The following is a 24,886-nucleotide window of genomic DNA, read 5'->3' as shown; positions in this document are numbered from 1 at the left end:
TCAAGGGGCTTCCTGGTTCTTTAGGCCGACCTGCTTGTGGCTGCCCCCTTTCCTCATCCTCACAAGCAGCCATTTCAAGGATGAAGAAGACGACGACACCGGTCAGATTTTTCTCGAGGAACGAATGATCGATGTATGCTGAATTGACAGGGAAGAGGAACCGGATTGAATTCTTCTATATTTATTTATACAGTTCTGAACTGGACTTTTCAAAGGTTACAGAACTGACGGACCTCGACCGCAAGAGCCAAACTGGGCACCACTTTGCAAGAGCAGCAGCTCTCCAGCAGAATTGGAGGCAGCAAAGGCACCTTACTGGATTGCCCGGATCGGGCAAATGCCACCTGGCTCCTTGGCCTAAAAAGGACCCGGCAGCACCTGCCAGGAGCTCCTGGAGAGGCCCTCCCCCCCCCAAAGGGCCTGCCTGCCCGACCCAGGCTCTGAACATTGGCCACACGGACAGGCGGAAGGCCGCTCTCCCTGCTGGGAGTCTGGGGCTGACTGGGGGGGGGGCAAGGGGAGCCATGGGCCCTCCCCAATCGACCGTCAGCTCCTACTTCCCCACCCGGGGCAGGAAGCAGCCCAGACCCTGCAGGCCCAGAGAGCAGCTGCCTTCCCAGGCACCTGCGTGGGCACCTTCCCCTGACAAGCAACTGGGCCACTCTGGACCTGCCTCCCAGCCCAACCAGGCCGCCCTCTCCAAGGGGCAGGTACGTCAGATTACTCCCCGCTTCTCACTGCTCTCCACGAGACTCAAAACTGGGGCCCAAAGGAGAGAGGAGCAGGAAGGCTCACCCACAGTCTCCGAGGTGGCCAGTTCTCTCTACTTTGGCTCCTGGCCAGCCTTCCACAAACCCCGAGGCCACGTAGAGCCCCACAAAAGAGAGAAACTGGCAGGCAGGGAAGGGAAGGGCTCTCACCCAAGGCAAGGCGGCTCCACCCCCACCCCCACTGTGAGTTGGGGGCCTTCCAGGCCTCAGCCCCTCCCTGGTACTCCTGCAAGGGAGCCATCGGCACCTCTGGCAGGGCAGCCTGGACTCCTGCAGAGCTCCTCCAGAATGTGGCTGGCTGTAGGTGATGGGACTGGGCAGCAGTTTATCCAAAGCGGCGTAATGGACCCCTGGACAAGCATCTGACAGCCAAGGCCAGCCTGAGTCACAAGAGGCTGTTTTCCCTTTGCAGCCCAGGAGTTAGTTGCCTTTTCCCTGTGGGGCAACCAACAGACACACACCCCCCGCCGCCGCCGGTGCTCTCCCCACAGAAACGCAGCAGAGAGAAGGCAGCCTTCCTGCACCCGCAGCAGCCGGGTTCCCTGGGGGAGGAAGGCTGGTTCCAGGCCCAGGGAGGGGGCGGGAGGAGACCCACCCTCTTCTCTTCACTCCTTCCAGGGAGGAGCAGCTGGTCCCTGGGCTGAGCGCCAAGGCAGCCGGACCACCCTCAGCCCAGCCTAGAAGGGCTCTCCCGGCCTGTGTACTGGCTGTAGGCCTCTTCGAACATCTCCCGGCAGGGCACGGCGGCAGCGAGACGGGCGCAGAGGAGGAAGGTGCCGGCCATCTTGCGGTGCAGGGAGTAGCTCTCCTCCGGAGGGGGGCACAGGCGGTGCTTCAGCATCACGGGGATCAGGTCCTGGACGCAGCGGGTCGTGTCCTGGGTGCTGGAAGTCAAAGGGCCCCGGGCGGAGAAGACCTTGCCCAGGAGCATCACTGCCTCCACGTGGGCCTCCTCAAAGACCTGCCGGGGGGCAGCTGCAGTCAGCCACCCAGGCAGCCTCCCTGCCTTCCCACAGGGCTGCGTGTGAGCTCCTCGGGCACAGCTGCCTCCCCAAAAGCCCTTTGAGAGCCAGGCCTCCCATTCCTTCCCGCTGCCGAACTCGCCTTGCTTTCGAATCCGGTCAGGAATCCCAGGTCCTTGGATTTCCGAAGTACTTTCTCCCTGTCGCCATCGGCCGCGGCTCTCACCACCTGGGGGCAGAGGACGGCCTTCAGACCCTCCGTGCTCTCCTCCCGCTGCCCACCTCCACTTCCTGAACCAAACCTTCCCCCAGTGGGCTCCTTACCCGCCTGCACCATGAAGTGCGGGGGTGGGGTGTCCAGGGAGGGGCCTGCCCTGCTCCCCCCGAGGCTGCCACAATCACCCAGCCTGGGCAGAAACTCGGGACTTGCCTCAATGTAGAGGTCAGTGAACTCCTTGCAAAAATCCCGGCTCGCTCCAAAGTCCAGCAGGGTGACCTGCAAGGAAGGCGGGGCTGAGGGCCATGGCCACAACAGTTAGAGTCTTCCCCCCCACGGAAAGGCTGCTGTCCACACGGCCCGGCTGGAGTCGAGGGAAGGCTCACTTTGTGTCTCTCAGCGTCATAGAAGAAGTTAGCCCAGTTTGGGTCCGTCTGCATGAACCGGAATTCGAAGAGCTCACGGAGGCAGAGACGGAGGATCTGCGAGCAGATCTGGGGGAGGAAGAGAGGCCGCTGGTGGGTCACGGGCAGGGGGGGTATTGGGTCTCCAAGGGGAGACTTTGCCGCTTGGATCCCAGCAGCCCTCACCTCGTTGCGAGCCTCCTGGTCCAATTCCTGGCACTGGTCCAGTGGGACGCCCCCCACCAGCTCCATGGACAGCACTCGCCGGGTGGACAGCTCGTCCACCACCTCCGGCACCTCAAAGAAAGGGTCGCCTTCCAGAAGCCGCCTGGTGAAAGAGAGGCCTGTTGGGACCCCTGCCCGAGCCCCTCCCTGCGCAACGCTCCCCATAGAGCCTCCGAGGGCCAAGAAGCCAGCAGGGACACCGTCTGGGGGAAACCCCACGCAAAAGTCGGTCGTTAACCGGGTGTCGCAAGGCCGCTGGACCAAGGACACCCCCCTGGGCAACAGCCTACCTGAACCTCTTGGTGCTGCTGGCTTCCCGCTCGTAGTCGCACTCCCTCTCCAGCTCCTTCTGAAGGACCTGCAGGGTGTTGTCTGCAAACAGGCCTGGCAAAGGAAGAGCAGAGGGCTGCCCAGCTTTGCCTTCTGCCCTTCCCAATGCCCACCCGCTCCTGGCTCCTCAAAATGGCGAGCGCCTTCCTTGCAGGGGCACGAGGCTCACAGCAGCCACAATTTTCAGGGCCACAGCTGAGCTTCTGGGAGCTCTTCCTCCTCCCAATTCTCATGCCAGTCAGAAGCCCGATAAATGTATCACAAGCTACACCTTTCCCCCTTACCTGCCGGAAACATTGTGCTCATCCTGAGTACCGACAAAAGGTTGTCTACGTCGCTCCGGATGCTCTGGGCAATGCCAGGATACTGCAAGGATGAGGGTTGGAGGCAGAGCAGGTGTTAGAACTGGGGCAGGACAGGGCACCCCACAATGGTTCCCACCTCTTCCCATTGTCCCTGACCTGGATCTTCATTGCCACCTCCGTCCCATCCTTCAGCACCCCAAGGTGCACCTGCCCCACAGAGGCAGCTGCAAAAGGCTGTTCGTCGAAGGAGGCCACCCGCTCACGCCAGTCGGTGCCCAGTTCTTCGGACAGCACCCCCTGGAAGGAGAGAATCCCACAGATGGGGGAGGGGGGACTGAAGGGCAGCCAGCCAGCAAACAGCTACATCGACGGTTGCCCAGGCAGACCTGTCCTGTGCAGAGTCTCAAGGCCACCAGACTCAGCAGCTGCCACTGCCCTCGATCCTGTCCCACCACTTGCAACTTCCCAAGGGCTTAAAACTGACACGCCCCCCCCAAACTCCACGTCAGCAACACACCATCATCTGCGAGGGTGGCATGAAATCTGCACTCTGCCGGACACGCTCAAAGATCTGCTGCAGCTGGGGGCTGAGGAAGTAGTTGTCTGTGGGGAGACCGGAGGGTTACTGGGGCGCTGATCCCCAAACCCACCTACCACAAAGTTTGTAAGAGATGGCAAGAAATAATAGCTTGCTAAATACGGAGTGACAGGGAAGCAGAAAGCAGTCAGTGCATTCACCCCCCCCGCCAGGAGACGCATCGGTCATAGAAGTGCCAGCTGGGCACAGCACCTCTGCGAATGGAGGCTGGTCCAGCTGAGATGCAGCTGCTCCAGGGAGCCTCTGACCCAGCGAGCAGAGAAGCCCCATCGCCCCCACCTTGGATGCTTAACATCTGGCCGATCTTGAGCGCTGCCCCTCGCAGCCGGCAGAGAGTGTCGGCGATCCGCTCCGCGTTGGCTGCCGAAAGGCTGCTCTCTGCAGGGAATAGGGCGGTGGGGGAGGGGCTGTCAAATCACGGGGGTCGCCTCCCCCTGCACGGCAGGAAGTGGGAGGGGACACCTGAGGGGGAGGGGCAATCGGCTGCGCAGGCTCTGGTCCAATCAGAGCCGCCAACCCCCCCCGCCCCCGAGTCCCCAGGCGGCGGCTCTTACCGGCGGCGCTTCGGTCCCCGCGGAGGGAGCTCCTCGCCGCTTCGACCAGGGCCCCGAAGCCCAGGCCCACGGCCAGCCCTGGAAGGGGAGGAGGGGGGCCTTCAGCCGCGAGGGGGTCTCACCACAGGAGGCAGAGCGAGCCCCGGAGCGCCTCTTCCTGGGAGGCAGCCCCGCTGCCCTTCCTGAGCCGCCCCGGGAAGGTCGCGGGGGCTCAGCAGCGGCCGGGGCAGAAGGCCGCCGCCGCTCGGGCGAGCAGCCTGCAGGGAGACCGAGAGACGGGGGCTGCGCGCGCCTCCCCCCCCGCCCCGCCCCGCGCTCACCTCCGAAGGCGGCCAGCCGCCCGACGCGCGTGACAGGCACCTTCCGCTCCTGGGCCCGCTCGCTCAGCTGCGGACAAAGCAAGTCAGGCGCCGCCTCGACCGGAGCCCTGCCCGGCAGCCGCCCCGCCCGCCCGCCCGCTCACCTGGGCCCCGGCCTTGGCCGCCCCCGCACCCTTCCGCGGCCGGGCCTCCCGGGCTCTGCGCACCTCCTCCGCGCTCAGCCCGCGCAGCCGCGCCGCCCGGTGCAGCGCCGCCCGGGCGGGGAGAGCCGCGCGGGCCCGTCCGGCGCCCCGAGCCCCCGCGGCCGGAGGAAGAGAGGGGCCACCGGGGCCCCGCCGCGCGCCCCTGCCACCACATCGCCGCCGGGCCTCGCTTCCGGTCGGAAGTCGCCGGCTCCCGCCTCCTGCGCGCAACTTCCGGCCGCAGCAGGCCCTCCCTTCCCGCCGGGCGCCCGACGGGAGGCTGCCGCGCGGTCCTAGCGCTCGCCCATTGCGGCTGAGCCGGAGGCGACCCCGGCTGGGACTGCGGAGCCTGCGCGGGTGGCGCTCTGGGCCAAGAGAAGGGCGGCCGGGGGAGCCGCGCTCGGCGACGCGTCCTGGCTTTAGCCCTGGAAGAATCCCCCGCCCGCGTGCCTTTTTCCGGGTGGGCGCGCCAGAGGCAGCCCGGGCGGGTGGGGCCCCAAGCCAGATGCGGCCTGGCGCTTGTTCCACCGAAAGGGCGGCGGAGATTGCGCGCCTATGGAGCCCTTTGGAGTTGGGGGAAAGTGCGGAGGAGACTTTGCCGGAGATGTTGGGCGGGTGCAGAGCTCTGGAAAGGGAGCCCAGCCGTTGCTCGGAGCCGGCAGGGTGAGCACCCTTTGGAAAGGGCGACTAAGGTCAGCGTTGGGCGCTGCTCCTCGGCCACCAGCCGCCCCGCAGCCTCCGTCTGACTTCGATTGCACCGCTTTGGTGAGCAGGCGGTGGGCTAACGGCGCAGACAGAAAATAACCAAACGCCCTGCATTGAAATGATAAATAAAATTTAACAACCCTAAAACTGGTTGAAAATGTGTACATTAATTCTTTTTTTGCCTGTTCACATAGCCTGCTGACATAATGGCTTGCTGGGTTTCCACACACATACAATTACACCAAGCCCATACGATCACATCTGGTGGGGCTACAGCCTCTATTTCTCGAGCCCATCAGAAATTCTTAAACATTTGTTAAAAGCTTAAGTTAAAATAAAAAAGAATTGCAGGTCAATGGATGCCTATTGCAGCTATTTGAGATTGCACTTTTTAAAATATGTGTTTTTAGAAAGCTCCTGTACCATAATTCTGTGTATTTTGTGTGTGTTTACTAAAAAACACTGGCTGGGCCTTCCTTTCTCCTTAAGGAATATTTGCCCAACGGATCAGGTCCACCAACCTGAACGTACCAGTCTTCCAGTGCCATCACTTAGCCTGCAATAAGATGGGTGGCCAATAAATTTGACAAATGAAATAACTGGGACTTTGTTTCCTCTTTGGGACAAGTGTGAGTCATGGACAGGGGAACAAGTCCCAGAGCATCACTGACCAATTGCATTACATGCTTTCTGGGAGGAACCATGAGGCCGTCAGAGAATATTATTTGCATGTTTTCTGCCAGGGAAGAAGCCATGGCAGTATGACTGGCTCAGGAAGAGCTGCTGGGAACGGCTGACGCAACATTTGCTGACAAATATGCCAGAGTTGGCGGAGGACATAGCACAAAAGATCCCTGACCCCAGAATCCCATCCAGGCAGCCCGAGTGGCAAGTAAGGAGGGCAAGCTGTGCTGTGAGTCACCCTGGACGTGAAAGGGGGCGCGGCCAAAGGCCCCAAGCGAGCGCCTGGCCTCGGGGACCCCTGGCTGGGGCAGCCCAAACTCAGACCCTTGGGGTGCAAGTCACAGCCACCAGAAGAGGCCCACTTGCGCCAGGCCTCCTGAAGGCCCTCTGCCCGCTTCGGGGTTGAACCACAAAGGCGGGGAATGGGGGGCCTTTGGCCAGGACCTGGGCTGGCTGAGTTGCAAGGCTTCCGGCTGGCCAAGGCAGGAGGGGAGGGCGGAGGGAGGGTGCCCGGACGCGACCTGCGATGTCCGCAGCTGATTCCGGGCATCCGGAGGAGTCCCGGCCCGTTCCCGCCCCCGCCCCCGCCCTCCCGGCTCTTCCCGAATCGCAGCTCCGCCCCGCTCGAGCCGGCAGTCGCAGGGTCGCCGGGGCAGCCCTCTCCTCGCCCGGCTCTGCTTCGCCGCTCGCCGGGAGGGGGTCGGGGATCGCCTCGGACGCCGCCCGTCCCCACGCGGCCGCCGGACGCCGCCCAGCGCCCCCGCGGCGGCCACTCGCCGGCAGCCGGAGCGGGAGGGCGATGCGCCTGGAGGCCGCCGGCGCGGGAGAAGCGCCTTCCGGAGCGGACGAGCGCGGGGACGCGCAGGTGAGGCGGGGGTCGACGGGGCTGAGCCGGGGGAGCGTCTCGGGCCGGAGATGCTCCGCCGCTGGGCGAGCCTTGAGCCGGCCTGGCCGCTTGCGCTGCCGGGACCCCGAGAGGGGTGAGGGAGGGCAGCTGCCCGGGGAGATGGCGGTGCGGTGGGGGCGACCCTGCGAGGTTCCCCCGAAGGATCGGCGGAGCCTCTGTACCTCTGCCCGGCCTGCCTTGGCCAGAGAGGCTCCGGCCGGGGACCCCGAACTGCCCGACCCTGCCGAGCGCGGCCCGGATGCAACCGCTGTGCAGAAGCCCCTGGCCGGAGCCTGGGAGGTGGTGGGCGGAGGGCCAGCCGACGGGTCCCCTTCGGGGCATTGGGGGATCAGCTGCTTTGGCTCGGGGTTAGGACACGGCAGTCCGTTTTCCTTGCAAGCAGTCTGGGGAGCTGCTAGGCCGGGCTGCCCTCGATGGGAGCCGCTCCCTGGGTCTCTTGAGTGGTTGGCAGGGATTGAGCTGAGCTGTGATTTGTGGTTTATTATTGCTTTCTTTTGCTTATATGGCTGCCCAGATCATGTATATGACTCTGGGCAGTGTACAAATTTTACATAAAATACAATTACTGAAATGATTTTAAAAAGAAAGCACACTGCAGCTGAAGACTCATAAAAGGCCTTGAAGGGAGCCATGGCTGGGCTTCTGCACACACTTCGGCCCCAGCTTGGGCCCAGAACCAGGTCTTTGAGGCCTTTCAGAGGCCAGCAAGGTGAGGTCCCACCGCCGAGAAGCTCTGGAGGGCCAGTGCTGCAACAGAAAAGGCTGGTGGAATCCACAACAGGCCTCCTCTGCCGGGCGCGTCAGATGGAGAAACCATTGGGGAGTAAAGAAGGGGACCGCAAGCCACGTAGGAACTTCAAGAGAGACACCTGGCGCCTTGAATAGCCTCACAGAGGTAGCCAACGCAGCTTGCAGGGCAGTGGTGTCACCTGTGCCAAATGTTGTGGCCACCAAAACAACAATAAAGACAGCAACGCTGCTGCTGCTGAGGGCAACTGGCTAAGCTCTGTTTTACAGCCAGAGCCTTCCTGGATTCTGGATCCCTTGGGCCTCAGCACGGGAGTTTCTTTGGTAGCCACAGCAGCGTGGAACGAACTTGCCTCTGCTCTCCCTTGGATGCTCTCTGCCCAGCCCCAACCTGTGGGTGTCCTGGTGTCCTGCTTCGTTCTCAAGGTCGGGTAGGACTGGCTTGGTGATCAACTCCTAGCAAGTGGAGCCACGAACCTGGGGAAAATCCTGCTGACACAGGAGATTTCCCCAATGCGAGGCGCTATCTTTTTTTTTTTTTAATTTATTTATTTATAGATAAAATTACTTAATTTTTTTTAGATCCAAACTTTTATTTCTTTATTTCTTGATGGGCCATGCTCTCCCATCTGGAGGGATCAAAGACCTGTGTGCTGCACAGGCGCCAAACACAATGAAACCTCACATCTTCCAGCCACAAGTCAAGGATGGTCTTTCCCTTGTTTCCCAGCCCCCCCTATGCCCCCTCCCTTCATGCCCTCCTTCCCTAGAGAGCCACAGCTGGCCCCACTGACTCTGTCCAGAATGGGCAAAGTGTTTCCAGCTTTACAAGAGCTGAGCAACTCAATCAACAGTGGCTTCTGTTCTGAATCCCGGATCTTCTGCGATTTCTCACCCATCCAGCCACATTTTCTGGCCTTTTAAAAATCTGGTTTCCATGAGCGAGTGGTTGGGCTCTGCAGGAGAGGGACGGGCACTTGATGCCCCCCCTCCGCCTCTTCCTGGCTCCTCCGATCCTCCCAGGAAAGGCCCAGGCAGGCTTTCTTGATGGGACCAAATGCTTGGGGATCAGAGGCTTCTTCAATCCTTGTCCCCAAATGGGGGGTTGACTTTGGGGACTTCCAGAATTCCCAGCCAGGTAGGCAGAGCTCTAGCTTTCTTGTCCCAGGTGTGGGGCTGCTCCTTCCATCACGCGTTTTCCAGGAGAATGATGAGCCTGTGAGCCCAGGATCCTTTGTCTATCTTGAGAAGATGAAGAGTGAGAAGTCTGGTAAAAATTCTATTTCAAATGAATATACAGAGTGCTGGTACTCTTGACTCAGAGAAAAACTGCTCCAATCAACACTCCCTTGCCTTCATTTGTTTTCTGGAACTTTCTGGAACATACAGAGCACTTATTTCTACCCGTGAGGCACCTGTTTGGCCTCCTTTGATAAGCCGCTTCAGTTGCGCCAGCTGCAATGGCTTTATTTCCGGCAAAATGAATCACCCTGGCTTCTGCCCGGTCCGTGGAGCTGAGCATGCCTGACTCATGCCTGGCTGGAGGGCTGGACTGGCCCGGAGCTCCAGCTGTCTTTATTTATTTTATTTTATTTATTTTTATTTATTTTATTTGGTTTATCAATTGCCTACAAGATAATAGGAATAAGTAAAAACATAGTTATGAATACATGGATACATATAAAAACAATAAAAGAAACAATAGGACAGGGAAGGTTGGTGCGCTTATGCACGTCCCCTGCAGACCTCTTAGGAAAGGGGTGAGGTCAACAGTAGACAGCCTAAGGTTAAAGTTTTTGGGGTTTGGGGAAGAAACCACAGAGTCAGGTAGAGGATTCCAGACATTGATCACTCTGTTGCTGAAGTATTTCCTGCAGTCAAGTTTGGTGCGATTAACCTTGAGTTTGTATCTATTGTTTGCTCTTGTATTGTTATGGGTGAAGCTGAAGTATTCATTGACAGGTAAGACACTGCAATGTATGATTTTATGTACTATACTTAGATCGGACCGAAGGGGGTAGTTCTAGGTTTTCTAGGTCTAGAATTTCAAGTCTGGTGGCATAAGGTATTCTGCAACATGTAGAGGAATGGAGAACTCTTCTTGTGAAATATTTCTGGACTTTCTCAACTGTGTTAATATCAGATACATAATGTGGGTTCCAGACTGATGAGCTGTATTCGAGTATTGGTCTAGCAAAGGTTTTGTATGCTCTAGTTAGTAGTGTAATATTACCAGAGAAAAAGCTACGTAAGATTAGGTTAACAACTCTTAATGCCTTTTTGGCTATGTAGTTACAGTGGGCTCTAGCACTTAGATCATTAGAGATGAGTACTCCAAGATCCTTGACAGAATTTGGATCATCAACAAGGTCTTGACTATTCAGCCTGTATTTTATTTTCTGATTGTTTTTGCCAGTATGTAAAACAGAGCATTTATTTGTTGAGATTTGAAGTTGCCACTTGTTTGACCATTCTGATACATAGTAGAGGTCTTTTTGAAGGGTAGCAGTATTGTCTGTGGTGTTGAATAGCTTTACATCGTCAGCGAAGAGAACGCAGTTGCCCTTAATATGATCACAGAGGTCTTTTATGTAGAGTATGAAGAGAGTTGGTCCTAGAACACTGTCTTGGGGGACACCACTGTTGACAGGTACAGAATTTGATAGGACACTCCCAATTTTGACCATTTGTTGTCTGTTTGACAGGAATGCTTCTATTCAGTTATGCAGGTGTCCAGAGATACCATAAGATTTTAGTTTTAGGAGTAGTTTGTCGTGTACCACTGAATCAAAGGCTTTACAGAAGTCTATGTAGATTGCGTCTATTGCTTTGCCCTGATCGAGTTGTGTAGTCCATATGTTTTTGCAGTGTAAGAGTTGCAGATTGCAGGGTAGTATTTTTCTGAAACCAAATTGTTTATTGGAGAGTAGGTTGTTTGTCTCTAAGTGGAGGATAATGGATTGATTAATAATTGATTCCATGACTTTACAGGTGACGCAGCATAAAGAGATTGGTTTGTAATTTTCAACTAGGCTGGGGTCTCCCTTTTTGAAGATGGGGATGACCGTGGCTAGTGACCATAAGTTTGGCAAGGAGCTGGTCCTGAAAGAATTTTCAAAGATTATGCTTAGAGGTTCGGCTATGGCAGTGGATAGCTTTTTTAAGAAGTAGGCACATATTCCGTCCGGTCCAATAGATAGAGATGGTTTTAGATTGCATAGTGCTTTTTCAACATTGTCTTCTGTAAAATCAATATGTATTAGATCATTGTAGTTGTCTGTGGTCCGACTAGGAAATACTGGGCATGATCCATTGCTGTTTACAAATACTGAGCCAAAAAATGTGTTAAAGCGGTTGGCTTTAATAGTATTGTCATTGCAGTCTTTACCTTTAGGTCCTTTCAGGGGTGGGATGGACCTTGAGTCTTTTAGTTTGTTGTTTACAAAATTGTAGAAAGCACAGGTGGAATTGGTGCATAGAAGATTTTCCTCTTGTTTAATATGATAATTGGTGCATTCAGTCTTTATCCAGTGGCATAAATTTTTGTATCGGCTTTTGAAGTTGGCAACGTGATCAGATTTGTTTTTCCGCCAAAGTGATTTCTTTTTGGATTGAAGCTTCCTTATTGTTATGGGTAATCTGTTTTTTTCTGGTTTTTTTTTGGAGTTGTTATTGGTACATATAGTTTGATGACTCTTTTGACTTCAAGTAAAAATATGTTGTAATGGTCTTCAACAGTATTGCATCCAGTGAATAGAGATTGCCAATCAAGGAATGAGAGATCGTTGTCTATAAGATCATAGTTGCCTTTTTTGAAGATGATTGGGGATCACATCGTTGTGTTGATTTTTGTGTGGACGTATGTTGAAACAAAAGTCAGTCATGCTGTGGTCACTGTTGGAAAAGGGTTCTATAATTTGTATTCCATAAATTGAATTCAAACTATTACAGAAGATGAGATCGACGCAGTTGTTACGTCTGGTATTGTTGGTTACTAGTTGTTCCAGTCCCAGGTTTGTTTCAGCATTATAGAAGGTTGCATGTGTGGGTTCAGTTGTACATTCATTAAGGGTCCAGTAATATGAGGTAGATTGAAGTCACCAAGAAAGATAAAAGCATGTGGGCAGGATGCTGCCCAGGTTAGTAGTGTATTTAGCTTGTTTGCATGTTCGATGTCATAATCAGGGGCTCTAACATAGTAAGAACAGAAATGTTATATTTAAGGACAGTTCACAGACGATGGTCTCAGGAATAGCAAGCTCCTGGGTAACTTGGACGTTTTTTAGATGTAGGGACTTTTTATAGAAGATAGCAACACCACCTCCTCTACAGATTTCACGATCTGATCGGTAAACATGATAGTCTCCTACTGTGGTAATGGAGTCAGGGAGAGATGCGTTGAGCCATGTTTCACAGACAAATATGATGTCGAATTTAGCCATATTTGGTAAGAGGAGAAATTCAGGTATTTTATTCACAAGGCTTCTTGCATTGAGTAGCTTTCATTTAAGGCCAGTTGTTGTTGGAATTGAGGTAGTTAGGGGAGTGCGTGCCTAGTTTTGAGTGATGGTGGGTTGGATGAGGTAGGGTTGGATGTGGAGTTGTGGGTTGTGTGACTTTGTTTTGATACAATCAGCGCGGTAGTCAATGTTGAGATCCTTTTTGGGCATGTGCCCATCAAGGCTCTTGCAAAGGGTAGGAAGCAGAAGGGGGGAGCGTCCTGGCAGACCCCAAGTGGCAGGAGGCCCCTTTCTATGGCCATTTGAAACACAAAAAGGGCTAAATTCTTGGCATGAACTTTAAAGGCTCTTAATTTGCCTCCTGAACGGAAACCCTTAGAAAGAGCCTGAAGGATGAACTAGAGCAACAAAGGGCTTATTTTGGTAAACCAAGATGTTTATTTAAGATATTTCTGCATTTCCCTTCATAGGAAGATGCTGGGGCAGCGTTCAAAGAAGTACTAATGAATGTGTTTACACAAGTTAATTCACTGTAATAAAAAACATAATGGAATTAGTCACATTGAAAATGACGCAAGCTTAAAAATAGAATTTCTTCTAAAGCGCCTGGCTGTTCTGGCTTTGTGGGAAGCTGTCTCAGGACCCGGCAGCAGCTGACTCTCTTGAACAAAGGGGTTTTGGCAGGATCCCTCCAGTTGTCAGGGATCCTCAGGCAAAAGAGTATTTGGGGGAACCTCTCCAGAAGACCTTTGAGGCAAGCAGGCTGGGGCAGTGGTGCAGAATTTGCATTGTCCTGTGAAGGACCCTGAGATTCCAGAGGCTAAGAGGTGAAGGTGAGACAAGGAGATTCTCAGTCATCCAGACAGTCCTGGTTGTCCCAAAGGTGCTTTTTCAAAAGGCAACTGAACTTTCTTTTTGCTTGAAGAGGTTTCGCTTCCCATCCAAGAAGCGTCTTCGGTTCAAGCTTCTTTTAAGGCCAGGGTAGATCAACGGTAGGAAGGCCATCATTTCCCCACCTGTGGCTCCTTTGCAAGCATTTGGATGCAGACTGAACACTCACTGGAGGAAACATCCCCCCCAGCCTGGGGAGGGGGACATCGGTGCTGCTGTCATTCAAGAAAAATGCGTCAGGCCTTTGCTGAGTTCAAAGCACAGAAGAGCTAGAGCGGCAAGGAAGGGACGGGGCTTGCTCTATGGAAAGACCACGGGGAGAGGGGGGGCTGCTCACCGGGGTCATCCTCCTAGTCCCTGGTCAGCCCCACAAAAGGCCTCTGATTGCACAAGAGGATTGTTCTGGAAGAATAGGACTTCTCACCCTGAATCGCTGGCTGGTATTTCCTGGGGGCCAGGAAATGGCTTGTGTGGGGCTCGCTGTGTTGCTCAGTGGAGAAGCCGAAGTGCCAAGTGTGATGGTGGTTCTGCACGTGCTTTTCTCCGAGGGCAGAAGGGGCTCCCAGCAACGACTTTCAAGGGCCACCCCTTGCATGGCACACCCAGTCCTTGGGAGCTTGTCCGTCAGGCGTGGCGTGGAGACGCTGCTCCTCACTCGGCCCACCTTGCAGGTTCCAGTCTGGCCCTCCCGCATGAGGGACACCACAGGGTGCCCGAATTATGAGGCACGTTTCAGCGCGAGAGTCTGGCCTGATCGCCCTCCTCCGACTTGAGCAGAGCCTGTGCACTGTCAAGGCCTCCAGGGCAGAGACGTCTTGCTCCACAATGACTTGTCTGTTGACAGTCCTCTTGCTCTCCACTTTGCCTGTCATGGAAAATTTCTTGCAACAACCCCAGGTTGCTGAGCAACCTGCTGTCTCCTCTCTCTGCCCTTCCTTTCTCCACTTCCAGGAAAAGCGGGGGGCGGGGCACGGTGCCATCAGCATCATGCCAGGGGTGTGGCCAGGAAAGCAGTGCTTTGGCTGCGTGCACCTTGGGGCTGGGTAGGTGCCCACCTCCCCTGGCTAGACAGCCAGCGTTCCTGGCCTAGGGGAAGTCATGCGGAAGCCGGACAGGGGCTCCTTTCTGGTGAGTGCCCCCCCTCCTTCCCAGGGGCTCCTCAGAGCTGCAGGGAGGGGCGGGGGAAATGCTTCCTGTCCTGGGCAGGAGAAAGGAAGGGGCTGCCTCACAAGGGCCCCCTAGTCGCTTCCCCACTGAATAGCTGGCTGTCCGCATGGGCTTCTGAAGGGCTGTGGCTGGTGGGGCTGCTCGGCTCTGGCTTCAGCCGTGCTGCAGGTGCCCTCTGGCTGTTCTTCCCCAGAGATTGTCTGCTTACAAGAGAGGGATGGGAAACGTGGCACCTGCCAGGGCCACCCTTGCTGCTGCTGCTGCTGCTGCCCGTCCTGTGCCAACCAGCCAAACCTGTCGGGGGGTGGGGTGGGGTGGGCATGTTGGCCTTTCTTCCAGAGCCGGTTTCCAGGATGCGCCCTCCCCCTTTTTCCTGCCCAGGAGCCCCGAGGAGCTCTGCATGATGGGAGGCAGCGGGGCTCCTGCACCAGCCGGTTTCTGCTCCCCACCGTGGTTTGGGAACTGGTGGCTTTTTCAGCGGAGGGGACAGGTTTCGTCACCCGGTGCAAATGGGGATGTGGCCAGGAGACGGGTCCTCCTGCCTGGCCTCCCCCCACCCGTCCTGACAGTGTAGATAAAAAGGTGCCTCCGTGGAGGGCATTTCCGCCCTGTGATATAACAAAAGCAACAACTTTGTGGTATTCACCCCCCCGCCCGCCCCACCGCTGCTGCTCTGGCATCTCTCTACCTTCTCTAAGGTCTTCCAAGCAGGATCTTCCCCACTGCTGGGTCCAGTTTACTTGGGGACTGCTCTGGGGGTGTAGGGGGTGTGGGCGGGGGGAGGGGAAAGAAGGGTCTGCTCCTGGGCCCCTTCATTCTGTTTCTGAAATTATCTCAAAAGAAAAGAGAGGGAGGCATTCAAGACATTGGAACTCATTGCTGTGAAGAAAATAATAAGAGGTTGTTATTGATACATCCTACATGCTTTTCTCCAAGAATCATAGGAAACAAATATGGCGGTCCTGTTTTGCTCTACGACAACCCTGCCAGGTGGGCTCATCAGCCAATGAGCTCCATGCCCTTCCAAGTTTATTTTCCCTTCAGGTTCCTGACCTGCTTGGCCTCTGCTGGGGACAGGGTGCCGTTGTCTTTCGTGGGAGGCTCCCTGAGGCGGGAGAGCAGGTGATCCTCCTCCACTCCAGGGTTGCTCTTCTGTATCAGGCCGGCTCTTCCCATGCTTGCAAGGAGCCGCGTCACCACGGCGACCTGCTTGGGCAGCCTGACTCCAGCAAGCTCCAAGGCGGGAGCGAGGCGCTTCCTCTCTTTCCCCCAAAGTCCCACTCCTCCGCCCAGAATTCTCTGGATCTGGGGCAGACTCCCCCCGCTCATCCTCTCCCCTTCGCTATGTCTGCAGAACAAGCCCTGGAAGAAGCTGAAGGGGCTGGTGCAGTGGTCGCCCTGCCTGGTCTCCTTCCAGAAGCGCCACCCCTGGGTTCAGCTCGCTGGCCATGCAGGTAAAGGAGCGGCTCTTGCCCCGGGAGGAGGGGGCACCCTCCATAGCGGGTGAGGCCCCAGCGGGACGCCTGCTGAGCTTTTCCTCCCACAACCCCTCCATCCTCCTCAGGCAACTTCAAGGCCGGGGATCTGGGCCACGTCTTGAAGAGGCACTGCTCCAATGAGCAGCAGTGCCTGGAGCGCCTGGGAGGCGATGCGCTGCAGCCGTATGTCCCGGCATATTATGGGATGGTGGAGCATGATGGGGAGCCCTACATCCGGATGGAGGACCTGCTGTGTGGCTTCGAGAACCCTTCCATCATGGATTGCAAGATGGGGGTCAGGTGAGCCGTCCTTTGCTCCCTGGTGGGGGACTCGGCTCGCCCTTGGCCGGGGTGGGGAGCGGGCAGCCTCCTTGCATCTTCCAGAGAGCTTTGCCCCACAAACGCCTCCAAGGGTCCCGTCTTCTCCCTGTCCTGTGTGCAGGACGTACCTGGAGGAAGAGCTGGAGAAGGCGAGGCAGCAGCCTTGCCTCCGCCATGACATGTATGACAAGATGATGGCAGTGGACCCTTCTGCTCCCACGCCGGAGGAACACGCCCAGCATGGCGTGCTGAAGCCCCGCTACATGCAGTGGAGGGAGTCGCTCAGCTCCACCAGCTCACTCGGGTTCCGCATCGAGGGCATCAAGGTGAGTGGGGGCTTCTCATTAGGAAGCTAAGCACTCCTGCTTGGCTGCCCGGGAAGCCCAGCGTTGGTTGGGGAGGGGGTGTTCCCCCTGCCAAGCTCAGCTGCCTGTTGGATCCTGGCGGCTCTCTTGCCCCGTCTCCCTGCCGTCCGGTACTCTGTTTGGGGAAAGACCCGAGGGGATCCCTGCCAGAACCAAGCATGCCTTGTGCCCTGGGAAAGGAGGCTTGGGCTGGCTCCCAGAAACCCCCAGACCAGCGAGATTCTGCTCCTAGAGCCGTCTCCACAGGGCTTCCTCCTTCCTGTGGAGTCTGTTTTCTGACCTAGGTAAAGACTGACTAGGCTCTTCCTCCCCCACCCCTCCATACCCCCAGACAGCCAGCGGCGCCTGCAGCACCAGCTTTAAGAAGACCCGGCAACCTGAGCAGCTCGTGGAGGCCTTCTGGGACTTCCTGGACAAGGACAAACACCTTCTGGTGAGCATCCAGTTTCTGCCCAGGGGAAGACAGGGCTTGGGTGGGAGGGCCCTTGACAAATGCTGCCTGTTTCCTCAGGCCTTCAACCCCACCTGGGAATCTGCTGCAGGTTTACCCCACCTGGTGGTGGCTTTGTGGGCCCAGCAGTCCCAGCAACAGAGCCTCTCACTGGAGTTGAATTGGATGCAGCAGCTTTGTTGCTTTGGCACATGAAGCTCCAAGCTGAGTTAGGGGCCTCCATTAATAATCCAAGCCTCTTCGCCTACAGGGGGGTCAGTGGGAAGACCCCTGGCCCAGCTTGTAGCTGCTCCATTCCCCAAGGTCATTCCTTTCTCCATAGAGCAGTTACCTGGAGCAGCTGCAGGAGGTGAGAGTGGCACTGGATCAGTCCGAGTTCTTCAAGGCACATGAGGTGCGCTTTTGCCTTTCTTTGGGGAGAACGTTCCAGAAGGGCAGCCTTGTCCCGTTATCTGGGTGCCTTTTCTGGCTAGGGTGGCACATTAGGACTAACAAGCAGTGGCATCCTTCTGGTTTGATACTTTGGGCTGGCTCAGCAAACCCTGTTTAGATGCTCCTTGGACCAACTCTGCTAAGCAAGACACACTTTCTGGCATCTTCCTGCCAACCAGATGGATATCTGTCTGGCACCTTCATGGCCCTGAGTTCTCTCTCTCTCTGCTTCCAGGTGGTAGGCAGCTCTCTCCTTTTTGTGCATGACAAAACGGGGCTTGCCAGAGTCTGCATGATTGACTTTGGCAAGACAGTGCCGCTGCCTGACAAATAGACCCTGACCCACCAGCTGCCTTGGGTGGAAGGCAACCGTGAAGATGGATACTTGTGGGGCTTGGAAAACCTCATGGCAATCATGCAAAACATGCTGGAAAAACCAGGCCGCGCCGTGGACACAAGCCCCACGTAACAAGAGGAGCAATGTGCTGCCAGCTTAGTCAAACTGACTCTGACTCCGACTCCGTTTCAGTCAGATATCCTAAGAAACCCCAGGAATGTCTAGGACTGGACTGCAGCTACCCAGAGAACTGGCGGCATTCTGAATGCCCAGCGGCCAATCTTTGGGGAAGTGTGGAAGGCCAGGCGCCTCCAGGACAGCTGGGGGCCTGAGGTGTCCCTTAGAAGCTGCAATCCCATGTACAGAGAATGCCGTTACTCTGAGAAGGCAGCAGAGCTGCAATTTTTGAACGGGCGGAAGGAACAGACTGAAGAGTAGCAATGTCAACATTTCTTCTTAGAAGAGGGAGTGCTTCTCAAGCACCCATCAATCAAATCAGCTAGATGCAAGGACCCCAGAAGGAGCCACTCTTCTCCACGTGAGCTGCGTATAGAAACATTGAGTTTTATGGTGCAAAGCCCTCCTGGGCACCCTCCCATGCTTGAAAAAGCAACTTGGCTGGAGAACCTCCATGCCACGCGCTGCATGTGAACATAGAAACATCATACTGGAAATGGTTCCTTTTCCCTTTCCTGATCGGGGGTGGGGTGGGGCCTAAGTTTGATTAAATACATAAAATACGTCCAAGCGATCCACGGCTGGCACTCTAGGTCAGAGTTTCCGGGTTGGCAGACTGGAGTGGGAGGGGCATGTGCACAAGCGCAAGTGCCTGCGATGCTCACGCGAGTGGGGCTGCAGGCACGCACAGGGAAACGCTGGCCCTCCTGCCCGGTGGCGGTTAGACCACGGTCTGGTAGTGGGCTACGGCCCACAGGGTAGGGACCCCTGCTCTAGGTAAACCAGCTTAGGTGAGCCTAGGGAAGTAATCCAAGGAAAATCTAGAAAGACCGTCTCAAATTCAAAGTGACCTTTGACTTGCTGGCTCCTGGGAGGAGGGTGCTTCAAAGCATCCCCATGAGGTCATTTCTAGCAGTCGCTTGGCACAGAATGAGGAAGGAGAGGCTGTTTTAAAAGTCAGGCGGAAGGGAAAATCTGGGCCGGCAGTAAAGAGGGAGGGAGCTACAACAGCTAAGAGAGAAACGCAGCCAGCGAGGGCCCAAAGTGCCACGCAGAGTTGTGCTCCTTTATTAACAGCAGCAGCAGCAGCAGGAGGGGCAAAAAGGCTTGTGGTCACTTGACTTTCACACCTGCATTTCTATTCCCTCCTGCTTACAATTGCAAAGTTGGGCTCGTTACTAATCAGAACAGCTGTTCTAGTTTCTGGAGGCAAAAAGCCCCCTGCAGAGACGCAATGTAAGCCACCCGAAAGTCTTATTTCCTCCGTTCTTCCTTCTACTGAAACACAAAGTTCTAATGCCAGGTTGGTTGGCATAAATGGGCTTCAAGTATAAGCTTGTCTTTCCACATCCATGTCCAGGTGTCCTGGAGCTCTGCGAGGGAGGGAACCTCTTTTCCTTGCCTCCTAATGTCCCTCTCTCAAGGCACTGCTAGATGTGAGCAGTTCCCATGCATTTGTCTAAGTCCCTTTAACAGCCCAGCAGCGCTTCTGCAAAGCCAGGTGCAGCCTTCTTTCAGCGCAGACTTGGTGCCACCAGAGCACCCTCACGGCCTTGGCTGCAGCAGCACTGCTTGTCCACACAGTCCCTCTCGCACCCCACCTGCAGGCACAATGTACACTTTTCCATCAGCCGCCCGCCTGGGACTGAAGCCCGTCAGCTGAGCATTGCTCTGCTGTATCTGAGCATAACTCCACAGCTGGTAGCGGCAACTCTTGCCCTGCTTGGATAGCAAGTAGGTCTCGGTGACGGCTTCCAAAGGGACGGCTGAAGCCGTGTGGCTGGCGTGGAAGAGCCCCGGGATGTCCTTGTCTTCCTGGCAGGCAGGCAGGTGGGAATCACTCTTCAGACCAAGCAGAGCTCCTGGGAAAGAAATAAGATGGGGGGAGGGGGAGATTTCTGGGCCCTCAATGGAACGGCTGAATGGAGAAGGAAGAGGGGGTTATCTTTATAGTGCCCATGCAGGCCAGTGCTGATGCTGAAATTTAACCCCATCCCTGGTCAAATCTGTCCTTCCCAACCAACCTCCCTTCCACAACAGAGATGCCTTAGAATCTCTGCCCCCCCCCCAAAAAAAAACTTGGTCATCTGTCACTTGTGCTGGGACCAAGATTCCCAGAATCCCCATCCAGGGACATGGGCGGGACATGTCATTCTGCCACGTTTCTCCCCCAAAGCAAAGCACAAGCCGCCTCTCTGGGATACCCAGAGATGAACCACAACCCACAATTCCGGCGTGGCAACAGCACCCCCTTGTGGACAGCTAGCCAGCAGAGCATACCAGAGGCCACAGCCCAATGAGCCTTGTAGCCATTCCGGAGGCAGGGCTCATGGTTGTAGTCCTCATCATAGCTGCGGTAGGCATTAAGGTCCGGCCTGGCTCAAGAGAAAGCTCCCCTGTGGCACTGGCTGCCTTTGGGGAAAACACCCCTTCCCCCGCTAGCAAGAGGCCAACGGAAAGTCTCTGCTTTCTCAGTAAACAGTTTCAAACTTCAGAGAAATCTTGAAGGAAATGGAAAGGAAACGCTTCCTTAGAGAAGGATACGGTATCAGCACAGGGAAGCCAGCACCGAGATGTTGAAGAATCCTGTCGTGGTTCTGTCCTTGCAGGCCTCCAGAGAGCAGCTCTGTTTCACAGGAGAAGACCTCCTCCGCCAGGTTGGCCATGTCAGCAGCTTGGGGGGGGGGGAGGTGACAAAGGGAATGCTGGAGCCGCGACAAAGGAGCCCCTAACCCAACTGGCGCCCTGCATAACGGGATCCGGATGAGCAGCCTCCTCCCCTCTCCACAGCCCTGACAGATTTGCCCGTTTGTGCTTCTCAGCTACTGACCTGAGAACATTTCTCCTTGTGCCGTGTAGCCTCTCGCAAGAGCCACCTGCCTAATTCTCTCCAGGGGGACCTCAGATGGCAGGCAGAGGTGAGCACCGGCCATCCAAAGGGCCACCAAACCACACCTGCAGGAGGAAGAAAGCCCGAGGCTCTGGGCTGCACAAAGTCCGGCCTCCTGTAATCTTCAGCCCGAGGGAGAGGCCAGTTACCGAGGCCGGCCTCGCCTGTTGTCAGAGGGAAGCCATCCCAGATCCCCCACTCTCTATATGCCGGCAGGTTCAGACCGCCCCAAAGGGGGAGACGGGCCAAAGGCCCCAGCTCCTCCGGCTCCCTTGGGACGCGCTCCCCCCCCACCGGCGATACTCACTGCGGGCCCTCCTGGATGAGGGACGGGACCGGGCGGAGGAACAGCAGCCACGTCAGATGCCGGCTGAACCTGCAACAGAGCGGGGAGGCAGCCTCAGAGCCCCGCCGAGCACCAGCGGCCCTTCCCGCTCTCGCCGTCCCCAAAGCATCGGGCTCAAGGGCGGCCGCGCTCGGGAGGCCAGGTCCGGCCTTACCGGGACTTCTGCCGCAGCAGGAGCTCTCTCACGCCGTCGCGGTCCCCGAGGCCGCCCGCCTTCTGCGCCGTCGCCAGGAGGAGCGCGGCGCCCCGCGGAGGAGGGGGCGGGGGCGGGGGCGGGGCGCGGGGGCTTTTCGCCGCCAAACTCCGCACGGCCTCCGCCATGCCGCCGCAAACCTAGCGGGTCAAAGGTCACGAGCCTTCGGCCGAATCTCCATTGGTTAGTCAGGCGGCACTCGGATTCCGTCATCCATTCGCGTCAGTGAGGATTTTCCAGCGTGTGGCGCGCCAATCTTGGACCGACTTGTAATCAACCAATCGAGCATTGCGGCTGGGATGATGGGCAGACTATATCCCGAAAGGCGGACCCATTTGGGGCGGGAGTAAAGGTAAGGCACGCTGGCCATTGGAGGTTGGCGAGGCAGGAGGAAGTCATCATCTCCCAGCGGTGATTGGCTAACGATCGTCCAATAGTGGAGGACGCGAGGAAGGATCGGCGGGAGCGCTTGTGGGCGACCTGACGCGGCCTGCGCAGGATCGGTGAGGGATCGGGCGAGCGAGGCGCAATCCACGCGTGGGGTGTCGCTGGGGGCGAGGCGCGCCGTCGGGGGCAGCGGGGCGGACCGGACTCTTGGTTGTTCCGGACCCTCCCGAAGCCGGAGAGGCCAAGGAGGCGCGTGAGCCCGAGCATCCGGGGTAGCAGCCGTCGCAGCTCGAACGGAATTCGAAGGGAGAAGTGGAGGGAAGGGGAAGTGGCAGTCGCGTTTTCTTGGAAGAAAAATAGATCCCGGGTAGATCCTACCCAATACGGGACAACATTTAGTGCGCTCCAAAGAGAAGGCGGGCGCTTTCCTTGTATTCTGCGCGGCCCCTCCCATCAAGGCAATCTGGTGGCCTCCCATCCACTTCATGCTTTACCGAGTGGTCTCCTTTCCACTCCCAGCTACGCAGTCTGTCACCGGGATCCACTGGCTCCTCTGTCCTCTTCTGTGGCGTGTCGGAGGGCCGGTGGCCATTTCCTTGCGGCTGGCTGAGTGTTGCAGTTCAGCTCCCTCCTAATTAAGATTTTTCTCTCGCTTTTATCTTTTAATGCAAGAATTAATTACTTTGTTTGGTTGAATCTTTCCATTCCCCACCAGCCTCAGCTTTGCAGGTGTCATGGCAGTCCCAGAATCCCGGTCCAACCACACCATCTACATCAACAATCTCAATGAGAAAATCAAGAAAGATGGTGAGTCGGGGATGCTACTTCAGCGTTAATGCGGTGTATCTTTAGGGGTGGGCATTTTGCCTTAGAAGGGGTGCAGTTCCCACATTGGTGATCTATTTTGGGTTCCCAGATTCTTCCGGAAAGGAAGAAGCATATTTGGAGCAGGTGAGCGTATATCGCAGCACCTGTACTTTGTGTGCAAATTTTGCTTATTCTTTTCCTGGCATTTATGGAAGGACAATAACTGTCCCAAACCCCAGTTGAAGAATGTTTAAAACACAGTAACCAATTTGTGTTTTGACTGCAGAAAATACAACTGCAGAGCATAGAGCGAAAGTTAAAAATGTTCCTTTTTTCCCACAGAGCTCAAGAAGTCTCTCTATGCCATTTTCTCCCAGTTTGGACAGATTCTCGATATTCTGGTGTCCCGCAACCTGAAAATGAGAGGCCAGGCCTTTGTCATTTTCAAAGAGATATGCAGCTCCACCAATGCCTTACGGTCCATGCAGGGGTTCCCTTTTTACGACAAGCCCATGGTGAGTCACTACCGTTCTTGGCTTCAGGAGGAAGGGAAGACAGGTGGCTCTCCTGAGAAAGGAGATAGAATTGCAGTTGGCCAAGGGGCTCTGAACTCCCAGGTGGCTTCACCAAGATGGCCTTTTCTGCCATTGTGACCCAGGGAAGCTTGGGAGTTTGCTGGCCAGGCGTCAGGTAACTCGGTGCTTCTTTGCCATACCCAGAGGATCCAGTATGCCAAGGTAGATTCTGACATCATAGCCAAGATGAAGGGCACTTTTGTGGAGCGGGACCGCAAGAGAGAGAAGCGAAAGCCCAAAGGCCAGGAGGTGCAAGCAGTTAAGAAGCAGATGCCAGGAGCAGCTGGCCCAGTTGCCCCCTCTGTCCAGGGCACCGTGCCGGTGAGTGCCTGCCTCCGGGCACTTTGGGGCCAGCTGGTTCTGGGGAAACAATTCTGCTCTTCTCCAAGGTGGAACCCAGACCCTGGCAGAGTGTGTGTGTGCGGGGGATGGTGGGGGTGGCTTCACCTTTAACAAAAGCAGGGAAAAGTATGAACTTTTTCCTTCCCTGGCCTCGTCCTGCGATTCAGGGCTCTTTGGGAGCTTCATGCTGGCTTTCAAATGGCAGCCACAAGAGGAAGGTGTCTCTGCTTTTTGGAGGGCCCTGCGGCTGTCTTTGCTGAGGGAGGCCCAGCGCGAACCCCTCCTCCCTTGCTTTCTCCTCAGGGCATGCCCCCCATGAACCAGGCCCCCTGTGTCATGCACCACATGCCAGGGCAGCCCCCTTACATGCCACCTCCAGGCATGATGCCACCACCTGGCATGGCACCGGGCTCCATTCCCCCAGGGGCGATGCCACCACAACAGATGCTGCCAGGACAGATGGCCACAGCACAGCAGGTGAGTGACCCAGGGCCAGCTTGGCTGGGCTGGTTAATCGAGTAGAACCCACTGGGGGGTCTGTGTCCGAGGGCTGCCCCTTCCTTCCTGGGCCTTAAGCGATCCGAACAGTGAGATGTTTTTGTTCTCTGCAGCTGTCGGAGAATCCGCCTAACCACATCCTGTTCCTCACCAACCTTCCCGAGGAGACGAATGAGCTGATGCTGTCCATGCTCTTCAATCAGTAAGTCCCGCTCGTTGGTGGGGCTTTGGGGGAGGGTGACCGGGCAGGGCTGGCAGCGAAGGGCTGCCTGGGGTGGAAGGTTGGACTTCCCTCCGTGGTCTGCGCACCAGCCTTTCCTATCCTGATGCCCCCCCCAAGAGCCCCTCTCCGTGCAAGGATCCCCTTTTGACTCAGGAGGGATGCCAACCTCGCAGACTCAGCTCGATTTGCTTTGCTGCAGGTTCCCTGGCTTCAAGGAGGTCCGGTTGGTGCCCGGGCGCCATGACATTGCCTTTGTGGAATTCGACAATGAGGTGCAGGCCGGTGCCGCCCGTGATGCCCTGCAAGGGTTCAAGATCACCCAGAACAACGCTATGAAGATCTCCTTCGCCAAGAAGTGAGGCCCCTTCCTGAGGCGGGGGCCCTTCCTGAACTGTTGGCCTTTTTTCCTAGTTTCTGCCTGTAAAATGGTTTATGTTGTTTCTCTAATGTTGCCTCTGGTGCAGGTAAGTGTGTGTGCGCGAGTGTATGGACGAGTGAAAGAGAGGCAGGCGGAGTGGAAGGGGGCGTCTGAAAGGAGCAGCCGATTCCTGGCAAAAGCTTTGTACCCAGAGTCTGACGGCCAGACATTGCACCTGGAGCTTTTCCTTTGGGCAATAAACTTGGTCCTTCCTTCTT

The 24,886-nt window shown here is 56.3% G+C and overlaps 4 protein-coding genes and 1 long non-coding RNA gene across 12 annotated transcripts; 2 read left to right on the top strand and 3 right to left on the bottom strand.

The window, feature by feature from the left end:
• Window positions 1-168: 168 nt before the first annotated feature.
• On the bottom strand, window positions 169-6,120 carry COQ8B (coenzyme Q8B). The gene is made up of 14 exons (XM_026687749.2): window positions 6,094-6,120; window positions 4,829-5,539; window positions 4,686-4,752; window positions 4,366-4,443; window positions 4,091-4,189; window positions 3,731-3,816; window positions 3,370-3,510; window positions 3,193-3,274; window positions 2,869-2,962; window positions 2,540-2,681; window positions 2,336-2,443; window positions 2,163-2,228; window positions 1,875-1,961; window positions 169-1,731 (listed from the first exon to the last, which is right to left on the bottom strand). Exons 1-14 carry the CDS (start codon window positions 6,118-6,120, stop codon window positions 1,438-1,440), a joined length of 2,082 nt encoding a protein of 693 aa, XP_026543534.2. The 3' UTR covers window positions 169-1,437.
• ITPKC (inositol-trisphosphate 3-kinase C) lies at window positions 5,425-18,563 on the top strand. 3 transcript variants are annotated; one of them, XM_087970336.1, is made up of 7 exons: window positions 5,425-6,485; window positions 15,783-15,882; window positions 15,993-16,206; window positions 16,349-16,553; window positions 16,924-17,025; window positions 17,366-17,437; window positions 17,711-18,563. In XM_087970336.1, the coding sequence occupies exons 1-7, from the start codon at window positions 6,390-6,392 to the stop codon at window positions 17,807-17,809; spliced, it is 888 nt and encodes a 295-aa protein (XP_087826462.1). In that variant the 5' UTR covers window positions 5,425-6,389; the 3' UTR covers window positions 17,810-18,563. The 3 variants fall into 3 exon arrangements, with proteins under 3 accessions (XP_087826462.1, XP_026543535.2, XP_087826463.1); XM_026687750.2 differs by lacking the exon at window positions 5,425-6,485 and adding an exon at window positions 6,751-7,121; XM_087970337.1 differs by lacking the exon at window positions 5,425-6,485 and adding an exon at window positions 11,579-14,389.
• SNRPA (small nuclear ribonucleoprotein polypeptide A) lies at window positions 6,885-24,886 on the top strand. 6 transcript variants are annotated; one of them, XM_087970327.1, is made up of 8 exons: window positions 21,805-21,921; window positions 22,521-22,612; window positions 22,955-23,127; window positions 23,332-23,508; window positions 23,833-24,006; window positions 24,141-24,229; window positions 24,450-24,605; window positions 24,715-24,886. In XM_087970327.1, exons 2-8 carry the CDS (start codon window positions 22,540-22,542, stop codon window positions 24,716-24,718), a joined length of 846 nt encoding a protein of 281 aa, XP_087826453.1. In that variant the 5' UTR covers window positions 21,805-21,921; window positions 22,521-22,539; the 3' UTR covers window positions 24,719-24,886. The 6 variants fall into 6 exon arrangements, with proteins under 6 accessions (XP_087826451.1, XP_087826453.1, XP_026543568.1 ...); XM_087970330.1 differs by having other exon boundaries at window positions 21,895-22,054; XM_087970329.1 differs by having other exon boundaries at window positions 21,906-22,077.
• LOC148129993 (uncharacterized) lies at window positions 15,309-16,081 on the bottom strand. Its single transcript, XR_015750402.1, has 2 exons — window positions 15,998-16,081; window positions 15,309-15,661 (listed from the first exon to the last, which is right to left on the bottom strand). It is a non-coding gene; the product is annotated as an uncharacterized LOC148129993 (long non-coding RNA).
• ACTMAP (actin maturation protease) lies at window positions 19,035-21,758 on the bottom strand. Its single transcript, XM_026687752.2, has 6 exons — window positions 21,380-21,758; window positions 21,187-21,255; window positions 20,820-20,944; window positions 20,534-20,663; window positions 20,270-20,340; window positions 19,035-19,851 (listed from the first exon to the last, which is right to left on the bottom strand). The coding sequence occupies exons 1-6, from the start codon at window positions 21,544-21,546 to the stop codon at window positions 19,535-19,537; spliced, it is 879 nt and encodes a 292-aa protein (XP_026543537.2). The 5' UTR covers window positions 21,547-21,758; the 3' UTR covers window positions 19,035-19,534.

Source organism: Notechis scutatus, chromosome 8, assembly GCF_049901735.1.
Source record: "Notechis scutatus isolate UNSWTSFEM ecotype Mainland chromosome 8, rNotScu1.2, whole genome shotgun sequence".
NCBI classification, from domain to species: Eukaryota; Metazoa; Chordata; class Lepidosauria; order Squamata; family Elapidae; genus Notechis; species Notechis scutatus.
This window is presented reverse-complemented; position numbering and strand designations above follow the sequence as displayed.

Excerpts from the sequence above, each read along its gene's own strand:
- COQ8B (XM_026687749.2), bottom strand. The coding sequence starts at position 6,120 with ATGGCACTGGAAGACTGGTACGTTCAG. Across the intron at positions 4,753-4,828 it reads CGGCCAAGGCCGGGGCCCAG|CTGAGCGAGCGGGCCCAGGA; the intron begins GTGAGCGGGCGG and ends CTTTGTCCGCAG. Across the intron at positions 3,511-3,730 it reads TGCCACCCTCGCAGATGATG|GGGGTGCTGTCCGAAGAACT; the intron begins GTGTGTTGCTGA and ends CTCTCCTTCCAG.
- ACTMAP (XM_026687752.2), bottom strand. The coding sequence starts at position 21,546 with ATGGCGGAGGCCGTGCGGAGTTTGGCGGCGAAAAGCCCCCGCGCCCCG. Across the intron at positions 20,945-21,186 it reads CTCATCCAGGAGGGCCCGCA|GTGTGGTTTGGTGGCCCTTT; the intron begins GTGAGTATCGCC and ends TTCCTCCTGCAG. Across the intron at positions 20,664-20,819 it reads ACAAGGAGAAATGTTCTCAG|CTGCTGACATGGCCAACCTG; the intron begins GTCAGTAGCTGA and ends CCCCCCCCCAAG.
- SNRPA (XM_087970325.1), top strand. The coding sequence starts at position 22,540 with ATGGCAGTCCCAGAATCCCGGTCCAACCACACCATCTACATCAACAAT. Across the intron at positions 24,007-24,140 it reads AGATGGCCACAGCACAGCAG|CTGTCGGAGAATCCGCCTAA; the intron begins GTGAGTGACCCA and ends TGTTCTCTGCAG. Across the intron at positions 24,230-24,449 it reads CTGTCCATGCTCTTCAATCA|GTTCCCTGGCTTCAAGGAGG; the intron begins GTAAGTCCCGCT and ends GCTTTGCTGCAG.
- ITPKC (XM_026687750.2), top strand. The coding sequence starts at position 6,783 with ATGTCCGCAGCTGATTCCGGGCATCCGGAGGAGTCCCGGCCCGTTCCC. Across the intron at positions 15,883-15,992 it reads TCAGCTCGCTGGCCATGCAG|GCAACTTCAAGGCCGGGGAT; the intron begins GTAAAGGAGCGG and ends CATCCTCCTCAG. Across the intron at positions 16,554-16,923 it reads TCCGCATCGAGGGCATCAAG|ACAGCCAGCGGCGCCTGCAG; the intron begins GTGAGTGGGGGC and ends CCATACCCCCAG.